General features: G+C 35.0%; 1 protein-coding gene across 6 annotated transcripts in view; it reads left to right on the plus strand.

The window, feature by feature from the left end:
- Window positions 1-13,529, plus strand: part of BRAF (B-Raf proto-oncogene, serine/threonine kinase) — a 162,434-nt gene that overhangs the window by 46,021 nt on the left and 102,884 nt on the right. For all 6 annotated transcript variants that reach the window (XR_003431855.1, XM_027101718.1, XM_027101716.1 and 3 more), the window contains exon 2: window positions 12,958-13,059. Coding sequence is in view for 5 of the 6 variants with exons in the window: in XM_027101718.1 (XP_026957519.1) it covers window positions 12,958-13,059 (102 nt within the window). In the remaining variant the exon portion in view is untranslated. The remainder of the gene's footprint in view (window positions 1-12,957; window positions 13,060-13,529) is intronic.

The raw sequence follows: 13,529 nt of genomic DNA on the forward strand, positions 1-13,529 counted from the left end.
TGCTAAAATGCATAGCTAGCTGCCTCCTTGATCATTTAATTATCCTCTCTTGTGGGTGATATAATACTTGATTTCTTCTCCTCGAGATTCCTCACTTGAGTAAATGGCATCACCGTCCACCCTGTTACTTAGTCAAAATCTTGGGGTGAGCCTTGATTCTTATTTCTCTCTCTCACCCTTCTCCCATGTCTAATTTATTAGTGAGTTTCATTTTCCTACCTCTAAAATATATACCAGATTCACCAGTTTTTCTCCATCTCCACTGCTTCCACTTTAGTCCAAGCAATCGTCTCTTGCTTAGCCTACAACCGTAGTCTCACTGGTCTTCTCTGCATCCATTCTTGCCCTTCCTATAATCTCTTCCCCACTAAAGTGATATTTGAGGCACTATATATATACTGCTTTGGATTTACATTGTCTAGAATTAAAGTCTGACTTCATTGTTTACCAGCTTTGTGGCTTTGAGCAAAATACTTAACAGCTCTGTGCCACAATATTCTCATCTATAAAATGGGATGATAATTGTCAATAATAATAAAATATCAATCAGGTTATGTCACACACACACACACTTCCACTTTTGAAACTTTGAATTCTCATATCTTAGAATAAAATCAAAGCTACTTACCATGGCTTTCAGGATGCTTCATAACCTGGCCCTTTGCCTAATTGTTCTGACCGCTTTTTGTTATCATTCTTGCTATCTTTAACTCTCTACTTTAAAACATGACTTTTTATGGAATATCTTTTTTTTTGGTTGGGGAGCAACTTAGGTTTTTGTTTTGTGTTTGTTTTGTTGTATGTAAAGATAGTGCCAAATTTTTAAAAATCAGTTGATGTTTTTTCACCTGGTGAATCATTTATCTTTATAAATAGACCTACTGTGTTTTCTAGTTTTGTGGGAGACTGGTAAATTCCTAGAAGTAGAACTGTGAAGTCAAAAGATAGGAGTGTTTTCAGAACTATAAGTCCTGTTGAGGTAAATTTTTGAGACCTTACGTGACCAAGAAGTTTCATTACCCTCATGCTTGATTGGTAGTTTCCTGGAGGGTAGAATTCTAGGTTCAAATCATTTTTATTCAGGGCAATGAAAACATTACTCCATTGTCTTTTCTGTTCAAAGCTTTATTGAGATATAATTCACATATCATAGAATGCACCCATTTAAAGAGTACGCTTCAGTAGTTTTTAATATATTCCCAGAGTTGTGCAATCGTTATCACAATCCATTGTAGAACATTTTTATCACCCCAAAGAGAATCCCCCAGATAGAATTCACTCCCCATTCCCACTAACCCCTCAGCTTTAGGCAATAAGTTAATCCATTTTCTGTTTCCATTCTCTTTTCATGTTGCTGATGAAAAGTCTGATATCAATTCTAGTTATTCAGTAGGAAACATTTAGGGTTTTCTTCTCAACTTTGAGTTTCTGAAGTTTATTCATGGAAACTAGGATTTATTCAGACATGAGTCTTTTTTACTCATCTATCTTAGCCCTCACTGAGCGTTTTCAGTCAGAATACTGATGTTTCTCCTTAGGTCAGAATATTTTAAAATTTTTATTTCTTCTATTTTCATCATTTAGAGTTTTTATCAAATGAATTTTGAACTTCCCGGTTATGTTCTTAATATCCCAACTATTTACTTGTGTTATGCACCTCTGTTTTGTCCTTTGTTTTGCTTTGCTTTACTTTCTGGGAAGTTTCTTTAACTTTATATTGCAAATCACTGCCATGGTCTTTACCAATGCTCATTCTGTTATTTACCCCTTCTAAATTTTTTTCCCAATAATAATATTTCCATTTTCTCCTTACCCAGTCATTCTGTTTGTTCATCGTGATCTTCCTCTTTCTTCCTGTTGGATTTTCAGTGTCTTCTTTTTTTTTTAATTGAGATATAATTGACATATAACATTATATTAGTTTCAGGTATACAACATAATTATTTGATATTTGTGTATATTGAGAAATGATCACCACAATAAGTTAGTTAACATCCATTTTCACACAAAGAAATTTTTTACCCCTTAGGATGAGAACTTTTAAGATCTGCTCTCTTAGCCGCTTCCAAATATACAGTACAGTCTTATTAACTATAGTCACCATGCTGTACATGTCTTGTGAATCTTGACTGTCTATTCATACTTATGAATAAAAGACTGAGTTAATTATAGTAGAGAACTTTGTAGTTATACAGATCTAGACTTCTTTTCTAAATGGGAAGTCTGATCGTGGGTTTTCCATAAGTCTTTTGTGTTCATTGGTTGGTCTCTTTTAGGGCACAGGGATTGGAGTAGGCAGGTTTAGGGCTGCCCCAATTACAAAAGTAAAGACAAGTTTAGTGTGGAAGGAGCTAACCAACTCACCAGGTCAATTTATTTATTTCCTTCCTTCTTTCCTTCCTTCCTTCCTTCCTTCCCTTTTCAAGCATATATAAAATTGTAGAGAATAATATGACCATCCATGTATCCATTACCCAACTGTGTTGAATCATGTCTTTTTTCATATTTCCTTCAGATTTTTTAAATATATAAGAAAATTATAGAAACAATAATCAAAGAGATCATATAATCAAAGATTACCTTTGAATCTATTCCTTGCCCTCGCTCTTTTCAGAGGTAACCATTATCCTCAATTTAGTGTTTATCATACCCATGCATGTTTCTATATTTTTGCTGTGGGTATATATCCATAAACAATGTCAGTTCCATGTTTAAAGCTGTACATACCCTGGAATTTGCTTTTTTCACTCATTATTGTGTTTTTTGAGATGTGTTCATGTTGATATATTTAGCTTTAGTTCTTCATTTTGACTTCTATCTAGTATTCCATTTCACAAATATATTGGAGTTTGCCCTTTTTTCTCTTAGGGAATATTTGACTTGGTTCCAATATTTTGCTATTATAAACATTATTGCAATGAATATGTCTTGTGCCTATGTTAATATGTAATAGCTAGATGATAGCTTAATGCCTATCTTCAACTTTACTAGATATTGCCAGTTTATTCTCAGACATTTACATCATACCCACCTGTAGAATAGAAGAGCATCTATTGCTGTACATAGTTGGTGCTGAATTTTTTGCCAGTCCCATGGGTGTGAAATGGTTTCTCATTTTAATTTTCATTTCTTTGATTACTAATGAGGTCATTTATTTTATCATGTGTTTTTTGGATATTCTGAATTCTCTTTAGTGAACTCTTATTCATAAACCCTTTGCTCTGTTTTCTTTTGGATTATTTGACCTTTTCTAAAGAGATAACCAGTTACCCCAGCATTATTTATTATACAGTTTTGTTCCCCACTAAATTATAATGCCAACACAAACCATATGCCATGTATGTAAATACCTGTGCCTACTCAGCCATAAAAAAGAATGAAATAATGCCATTTGCAGCAACATGGGTGGACCTAAAGATTATCATACTAAGTGAAGTAAGTCAGACAAAGACAAATATCATATGATATCACTTATATGTGGAACTTAAAAAAAATGATACAAATGAACTTATTTACAAAACAGAAATAGACTCACAGACATAGAATACAAACTTAGAGTTACCGGAGGGGAGGGATAAATTAGGAATTTGAGATTAAGAGATAAATACTGCTATATATAAAATAGATAAACAACAAGGACTTAATGTATAGCACAGGGAACTATATTCAATATCTTGTAATCACCTATAATGGAAAAGAATCTGAAAAAGAATGTGTGTGTGTGTATAAAACTGAATCACTTTGCTATATACCTGAAACAATGTAAATCAACGATACTGCAATTAAAAAAAAATCCATGTTAAAAAAAAAATCCCTGTGCTTCTGAGTCCTTTATTCAGTCCATTTACTCTGTTTTTCTATTCCTACCATACTATTGCTTTATAAATCTTGCTGTCTGGTAACACCTTTCTTACTTTCCTTATTATTAAAAGGCTATCATTTTACAGTGCTTCCATAAGAATTTTAGAGTTTGTCAAATTCCATGGGGAAAAAAATCTCTCTTGGGAATTTATTGTACTGCACTGAATTAATTTGGGGAAAATTGAGATTGTTATGGCATTGAGTCCTCACACACACACACACACACACTTCACGTATTTGTCAAATGAAGAGGGGGCACACATACACATATCATATAGTGTAAATGTGAAATAAAGTTTAGTGGAGAAAAGTAAGTACCAGAATACACACAATCCCCTGAGCTCTTTTATTTCCACATATTTGTGTTTTTAGGGTAGATATAACTAGAATTAATTTACCATGGAAAGAGCTCCTAGGTAATAATTGGAGCTTTGATGTTGATGAAATAGCCTTATTAGAAAGGGAAAGGATCCTGAGCTCTGTAATTGTCCTCAGCCTCTTCTTGCATTGAGTAAACTCAGGCTGTTGAGTCAGCTTCTTGATAGTTATTAATATTCTTTTATGCACTTGTATATTATTTTGTTGTTTATGCCACAAAGATCTTGCAGTCTTTTGTTAGATTTATTCCTGAATTCTTTACAGTTTCTGTTGCTGTTGTGAACGGCATCTTTTTTTAATTGGCTCTGGCTGATGCATTGGAACACTATGTAATATTTGTATCCTTGATCTTACATCCGCCAGTCCCAGTCTTGCTGAACTCTTACATTAGTCTTTATAGTTAATAGTTATTAGCCCTAACCGTTTATAGAGTCTCTTGGGTTTTTCTATAGATAGCGTGTTTTCTACAAATAAATTTTTATCTCTACCAGTCCAATTCTGAAGTCTCTTTGTATCGTATCTCCATGCCATTAACTGTAACGTCTTGTATATCACAGCAGTGATGACAGGCACCCTTATCTTTTTTTTTTTTTTTTTTGCGGTACTCGGGCCTCTCGCTGCTGTGGCCTCTCCCGCTGCGGAGCACAGGCTCCGGACGCGCAGGCTCAGCGGCCATGGCTCACGGGCCCAGCCGCTCCGCGGCATGTGGGATCCTCCCAGACCGGGGCACAAACCCGCGTCCCTTGCATTGGCAGCCGGACTCCCAACCACTGCGCCACCAGGGAAGCCCTGGCACCCTTATCTTATTCCTCATCTTTCACTGTGGTATTTTGCTGCAGGTTTCATATACTTTATTAAAAGATCCCTATTTCTAACATTCTAAGATTTTTTAAATAAATGTTGACTTTTTCAAAAATATATTCGCATTTTGTTACTCATTTATAATTTAGTTGCATCATGGTAAACGAATATGGTTTGTATGATAGCAATTTTTGTATTTATGAAACTTGCTTTGTGGCTGATATATAGAAGTAAAAGGAAGAGTAACAAAACTCGATCAATTTCATACAAGTCAGAAAAGCAAGAAGCAGCAGCATAAGCAGAAAGCACATAATAAGATGATAGAAATGTATCAGCTACAAAAATATAAATGAACTAAATTCTCTGGTTAAAACACAGATGTGTTTAAAACAAAACAAGCTAACAAAAAAAGAAGTCTATCTATAATTCATTTATAGGAGACACACAATGGTTGAAAGTCAAAAGGTGAGAAAGGACAATACCAGACAAGTAGTGGTTAAATGCTGGTGTAGGTAGGTTAATATCAGACTTTAAGATAAAAAGCATCGTTGGGAGAAAGAGGACCATTACTTAACATTAAAGGTAAAAGAAATTAAAAGTTTGGGTAAGGGCTTCCCAGGTGGCGCAGTGGTTGAGAGTCCGCCTGCTGATGCAGGGGACACGGTTTCGTGCCCTGGTCCGGGAGGATCCCACATGCCGCGGAGCGGCTGGGCCCGTGAGCCATGGCCGCTGAGCCTGCGCGTCCAGAGCCTGTGCTCCGCAACGGGAGAGGCCACAACAGTGAGAGGCCCGCGTACCGAAGGGGAAAAAAAAAAAAGTTTGGGTAAGAGCTCAAACCTACAGAAAAGTTGAAATAATAGTACCATGAATACTTACATAAATACTATTTACACTACCTAGATTCAACAGTATGTTAACATTTTGCTCAATTTATAGCTCCTAAGGAGAAAAAAGAAATTATTTTACCTGGTCACAATATCATTATGTCTAGGAAGATTGACAGTTTCGTAATCTTATATCTAGTACATGTTCAAATTTGCACAGTTACCCCAAGAATATCGTTTATAGCTCTTCTCCATCCCTGAACTAAGATCTTCTCTTTGTGCATGCATTAAATCAGTTGCTGGCTTTTAGTAGTAGTTGTCTTTTAGTCTGAAGTGACCACCCACCATTTTGTTTCCCATGACATAATTTATTAAAGAGACCAGGACAGTTGTCATGGAATGACATGTTTGGGTTTGTCTGATTTCATAGCTTTGATTTTCAAAGGAAGGTAAATATCTTACAGAATGTCGCATATTCCATATTTGTCTGATTATTTCATTGTGGTTCTTTTAGCATATTTTTCTTTATTCCTTATATTTCATCTAAACTAGAAGCTAAGTATAAAGGTTTAGATTCTATTTAAATGTTTTGCACGTATACTTCATGGGTGATAAATAATGTATTGTTTATGTTGCATCACATTAAGAGGCACTTGTCAAGTTGTCACTGTTAATGATTCTAAGCCACATCTCTCCTTGTAAAGGTGTATGTTTCCCTTTGTCTTTAATCTGGGGGGAAATACTTTGGCACTATGCTAGTATCCTGTTCATCAATTTTTCACCTAATGGTTTTAGCATCCTGTCCTTTTCTGAATCAGTTATTTTATATTAGCTGTCATTGTTTTGTAAAGAGGAGCTTCTTGGGACTTTCCTGGTGGTGCAGTGGTTAAGAATCCGCCTGCCAGTGCAGGGGTCACAAGTTTGAGCTCTGGTCTGGGAAGATCCTGCATGCCACAGAGCAACTAAGCCCGTGCACCACAACTACTGAGGCTGCGCTCTAGAGCCCGTGAGCCACAACTACTGAGCCCGCATGCCACAACCACTGAAGCCCGCACATCTAGAGCCCATGCTCTGCAACAAGAGAAGCCACTGCAATGAGAAGCCTGCGCACCACAACAAAGAATAGCCCCCACTCGCTGCAACTAGAGAAAAGCCCGCTCACAGCAACAAAGACCCAACACAGCCAAAAATCAGTTAATTAATTAAAAAAAAACATACGTGCTATTTACTTATTAAAAAAAAAAGAAGAGCCTCTTATATCAAATGAGAATAACTATGATTTTTCCCCTAAAAGGCAGGATAAATCCATTAATATTTAATTTTCTAAAGATGTCACAGTTACCTAAAGTCTCCCATCAAACACTATTTTTATGGGCTAGTGAATTTTTATTTTTTTAAATGTATGCAGTCTATTATAGCTAATTGTAGTCTTTACTCTTTTTGCTGAAAACCTCCCAAATTTGACCAGTAGGAGTCCCTTCAGGCTAGCTCCTGTGTTGTTTTCACATCTGTCCAACACAACAAGATGTTCCAGAACTCCTCTTCTTGAATAATAAATAGATGGACCTTAAAATGCTTTAGTGCTGGCCATTTCTCCCATTAGTTGTAGTCATTGTTTCAGTTGTTATTTTATATAGTCTATGCTTACTTTATATATACTCTCATGTTTATAGTTTCTAGGTTCCCCATTTTTATTAGTTTCCTGTGGCTGCAATAGCAAATTGCCACAAACTTGGTGGGTTACAACAGTACAAGTTTATTCTCTTAGCAAGTCTGAAATAGGTTTCACTAGGCCAAAACTAAGGTGTCAGAAAGGCAGTGCTCTCTCTAGAGCAATTTCCTTGCCTTTTCCAGCTTCTAGCGTTGCATTCCTTGACTCATGGCCCCTTCTTCCAACTTCAAGGCCAGCAGTGTAGCATCTTCAAACCTCTCTGGTAGGTCTCCTATTGCCTGATGCTCTGTAGTAAAATCTCCCTCCAGTTCCATTTTATAAGGACGTGATTACACTTAGGGCCCACCCAGATAATCCAGGATAATCTCTCTAACTCAAGATACTTAATTACATTTGCACAGTTCTTTTTGTCATATAAGGTACCATTTATAGGTTCTGGGTTTCAGGATGGATACGTCTTGGGGGATGTTAATTAGCCTGCCATACTGTTCTTTTATATTATTCTGGGTTCAGTTTCCTTTTTCTAGGTTGTTAGCTATTTTCTTTTAGCACCTTGAAGTCAATTCATTATCCTCTGGCTTCTTTTACTGTTCTTAGGAGTATGACATCAGTCTAATTTATCTTTCTTTTCTTTCTGGTTGACCTTAAGAACTTTTGTGCATTTTCACTTCAACCTGGATGGTTGTGGATTTAGGTTTATCTGTCAGGCCAGGACTCATTTTGCTACTCTTGAGTATTTTTGATTTCCAACTGTTTTGGAAAATTACAGCCATCTTCTTTTCAAATATCTCTCCCATTTTCTGTTTACCTCTGCATTTACTAATTCTGTTCTTTATGTCTTTCATGTTTTCCTTTCATTTTTTTCTGCCTTTTGGCTAATTTTCTCTGAATCATCTTCTAGTTCTTTAATTCTCTTTTCAAGTCTAATCTATTTACTTATACTGAGATTTTGTTTAATGACTATATGATTCAAAATTCAGTCTTTGTAGTTTCTTCATGCTTCCTTTTTATATGTATGTGTTGTCTTTAAGCTTTGAGATCTTCCAGAGTTATTTCAGTAGGAACTTCCTCTTATATTTTGGTCCACAGTTTATTAGCTTTGATTTTTTTGGTCAAGCTTGATTATATCTGTATTATTTTAGAGGAATTACTCAGAATTTTTTCTGGTGAATGACAGGTGTGCTAGTTTTCTTGCTTTCAGTACCATGATTCTTTTAACAATTTTCTTGGAATTTTAGGAAAAAGTCTTTTCTTTATTATTATTTATTATCTTTGGTAATAATCATTTGTTTTTTGGCATCTATTAGACTAGTCCTGTAATTTTCTCCTTTGACCTAAAGTATAATGTTACTGGATTTCTAATGAATGACTATCCCCACATTAAAAAATACATATATAGTTTTGAATTATGTTTAAGAGTTTGTCTTTCCTCACAGGTTTGATTATTTTGTGGCTTTATTTTTTTGTCTTATCTTTGTCAAGTTTTGACATATAAAATGAATTTGGAAGATTTTCTTTTTTACATATATTATCACCTATTAATAATTGATAGTATATTTCCTTAAAGGTTTGATAGAAACCAATAATTTGGATCTGATACCTTCTTATTGGGAGGAGGGGAGTCAGTGGCTATAGTTTTTTCTGCCTTTGCTACCCTTCAATTCCTCCCATAGCAGTTTGTCTGCATTATATTTTAACTTGGCTTTTAAAAAAAAATTCAGTCCTTTTTTGGAGAGTGAATTTTGCCATTTTTAAAGTTGCTAGAAATGATAAGTTGTTTACTAGTATTGCCTGGTTTTAATTGCTGTGTTCTACTGAAGAGATCAAAAAAGGATAGGAAATCTTCTAGTACCTTTCTTGAAGTTTTTGTTCTTAATTCTTTCATTTCCCTTTTAGGATTGTTGTAACAGTTTTTCTTGTTTTTCCAAGAAGACATTTTAAGGCCAAAGCTCTATGTCTACTGTTAACTTTACAGTATCTTATTCTACTTTTTAATATATCGTCAAAGTATAAATATCATCAAAGCTTTTTTTCTTACTCTTTGGGGAAAATCTGAAAGAAGTTCCTCTCCCAGACTCATCTTTTCTAATTACAGCTAGGGTTCATAGTGATTTTTCTTCATTCTTCGGATATAAAGTTGCTTTTGTTTGGAAGTTAAGAAACCTGCCTTTCAGGCATTTGTGGTCAGGCCCTGCATTTTCTACCTCCAGCAAGAAAATTTAATTCTAATCAGTTCTAATCAGCTCAGTCTCCTCATTTCCCCCATGCTCTTTGCCCTCTCTAATTTTTTTTCTTTTCCCTTTCTCCCATTCTTTGGGGGAATGGTTCTTTACCCTAACTGCACATGAGTTTTATCTGTGGAGCTTTAAAAAAAAAAGGAATGTACTTAATTTCCTGAACTGGAAAGAATTGCTGAACTAGGATTAATATTTCTCTCTTATGCTATTCTGAAGACAGCTTAAATCTTAGCTCCAGCACTAATTGAATACATGTTATGACAAAGACACACCAAGATAAGTGATGGGGGAATAAAAGATGAATAAAACATGTTTCTGATCTCAAAGTAGCTAATAGACATGAAAAACATAAGCAATTTTAGGATATCAAATTTTGACTATAAAGCAGTTCTGCCTGGGTGGTCAATGAACTCATCATAGAGGGAGTTTGTCATTTTCTGAGATGAAGAGACTGTAACAAAAACAAGTTTTGAAGGGGCTCTGGGGGGACAGATCAAAAGTTGACTTTTGAACATGTTAAGTTTGAGATGCTTATTAGTTATCTTAGTAGAGATATTCAGTAAGCAGTTGGACAAAAAGTCTGGAGTTGAGAGGATAAAGTTGGGTTTAAAAATTTGGGTTTCATCAATTCATATTTGGCATATAAAGTCACAAGATTAGGTAAGATCACTTGGGGTGTAAGTGTAGCTAGAGAAAAGAAGATATCTAATACTTGTTGGGGATATGAGAAATTAGCGAAGGAGTCATAAATGAAAATATTGTAATATCTGACTGTAGAAAAAATTAGAAACTTCTGTCATTCTCAAACTTTAATAAGGATCACTTTGTTAAAGTTTGGTAGGTCTGAAATGGGGCCTGAGATTCTGCTACTCTAACAAACTTCCAGAAGATTATGCTGCTGGTAGTCTATGGACCGTGCTTTGAGTAGCAAGACTTTCTGTGACTATAGAGACATAAAGTAAAAAGAAGGAAAGACTGTAACGTTTGTAGGAGAATAAGGATTAATACCCAGAATATCCAGAATAAAGGGTATCTATAAATGAACAAGAAAAAAATAGATGGGGAGAAAGGATACAGATAGGGAATTTTCCATAAAGAAATTAAAATGGTCAATAAACATGAAAAATGCTCAACTTTCTAGGAAATACAAATTGAAACAAGATCATCTTTCCCCTTAAGATCAGGAAAAGTTTAAAAATTTGAAAATATCCAGTGTTGGTGAGATTGTGGGGAAAAGGGTGGACTGATACCCTAGTAGGAGGGTATCTTGGTACCTTTTTCCTTTTGGAAGACCATTTGGCATATTAACTTTTTAAATGTGCATATCCTTCAATCCAGGAATCCTTTGCCTTAGTATCTAAAAGGAAAACTTGTACCTTTGCCCAGAAAGGCATTTCAGAGCTATTCACTGAATTGTTTGAAGTTGAGAAAAATGAAATAATCTAAATGTCCTCTAGTAAGGAATTATTAAATAAACCAAGGGTCCTGAAACCCTTTGCTCACTTATTCTCCCCTGTACATTTTAAAATTGTCTCACATTTTTGGGACTTCTCTGGTGGCTCAGTGGTTAAGAATCCGCCTGCCAATGCAGGGGACATGGGTTCAAGCCCTGGTCCGGAGAGATCCCACATACTGTGGAGCAACTAAGCCGGTGTACCACAACTACTGAGCCTGTGCTCTAGAGCTCACAAGCCACAACTCCTGAGTCCACATGCCACAACTACTGAAGCTCACGCACCAGAGCCCGTGCACTGCAACAAGAGAAGCCACCGCAATGAGAAGTCCGTGCACCGCAATGAAGAGTAGGCCCCGCTCACCACAAGTAGAGAAAGCCCACGCGCAGCAACAAAGACCCAATGCAGCCAATAAATAAATAAATAAATAAATAAAATTTTTTTAGAAAATTGTCTCATGTGTTTTCATTATAACTGTAATAGTTTAAAAGACCATGATTTCTAGTATATGTTAAATAGATTTTGGTTACACCTTAAAATTGCAGATTCAAATCATTCAGTTTATAGAGAGTATCTATCATATACCGTATACAGAGCAGATTCTCACACCACTCAGATAAATTGAACTCATTTTTCATAAGGAAAAAAAATCTGACTTCTTATTTATCTTAAAATAAACATGTAATATGTGCCTGTATTATGACTTCTGAATTCTAGACTTTGAATTCTCAGCTGGCTGAGACTTCTGAATTCTCAGCTGGCTGGCTGGTTAAATGGATGAGGCTTGGAGCCTTCCCAAGAATGTGTTTCATTAATAAAATAAGGTCTTGCTCTTAATATTCCCCCTTTTCCTTCTTCTTTTGTTTGTTAGGTGCTTTGAAGTTTATACAGCTCAGAACAGTGCACCTTAGTAGGATTTGAGATGGATAAGAACTTTGCCTTTCTTTTACAAAGTGGAGAATTACAAAGTGGTAATTTTAAAAGGAGAGGAAGAAAGGAGAACTAGTTCTAAAGCAGATCAACTAGGAAGAGTACAGATAGACATTGAGGATCTGGAAATTGATTCTCCTAAAATCATCCATGTCGACCTAACCTTAGGTTACCGTTGAAGTTTGAAGACCGTTGAAATAAGCAGTGCCATAACAATAGTTTGGAATGAATGTTAGATCTATCTATACTTAATTCAGCCATTTAAAAGGATGCTTATACAACCCTTGAAATGAAGTAAAATACATGTGTATTGACATGGAAAGAATTCTGGGGCATGTTGTTTGGTGAAAAAAGCAAGTGTTAAAAATATTTTAATATGTAATATTTATATTATATATAGTTGTATATTTTATATATGTATATATTTATGTTTTTTACTTGAGTGAAAAGGAGACATGGAAGAATGTATATTAGACTGTAAACAGCACTTACCTTTTTGGCAGGGGGCCCAGCAATGTGGGGAAAGTGAAAAGAGATTTTCATTGCTTGTTCCTGAATACTCATGTATTATTTAAATCTTTTATAGTTGAGAATATATTGTGTTACTAGTGTAGGAAAAAATTTAAAGAAGTTTAATAATAAAAGGGAAAAACCACTATACTAAGTGATCTCTAAGGTCTCTAAGCTTTAAATTTCAAGGAACACTGGCAGTTACTGCAGTATTTTAATAGAAATGTTAAAATATTTCTAATTCATATTCTAAATGATTTGTATTCAAATTCTTTCAAAATATTTTTTAGGTGTGGAATATCAAACAAATGATTAAATTGACACAGGAGCATATAGAGGCCCTACTGGACAAATTTGGTGGGGAGCATAATCCACCATCAATATATCTGGAGGTAAGCTTTTGAGTATCATATATGTAGTAATTTTGGAAAGAAGAAAATGAACTTATAAAAAAGCATTTGTACTGGTAATATTGGTTATTTTAGGGAGTGGGATTAGAAGTAGATATGGGAAGAGAGAATTAGCTTTGTCTTTATTGTACTTTTTAATCTTGTTTCACTTGTTACAATAAACATGTAGTATTTTCTAATTTGGAAAATATCAAAACTAAAGGAGAAGTTGTATATAAGCTTCAAAATATCACCCTGGTTTAAAAAAAAACAAAAACTTAGTGAAAAAAAGAGAGAGAGAAAACAGTCTTTTTTGGAGGTCAGCAAACTAGTTACCATATTAGAAAATGGGGAGAATTTTGTGAAATATCTTTTTCCCAGAACAAATCCCCACAAAATAGGTTTTTGCTTCCTTATGGATAAAGTCTACAGTATTTAAATAGCTCAAAATTGCTTAGCCTTACTGTTTGATA

This window comes from Aethalodelphis obliquidens, unplaced genomic scaffold (genome assembly GCF_003676395.1).
Source record: "Aethalodelphis obliquidens isolate GAN/ISIS:26980383/991018 unplaced genomic scaffold, ASM367639v1 scaffold5, whole genome shotgun sequence".
NCBI lineage: Eukaryota > Metazoa > Chordata > Mammalia > Artiodactyla > Delphinidae > Aethalodelphis > Aethalodelphis obliquidens.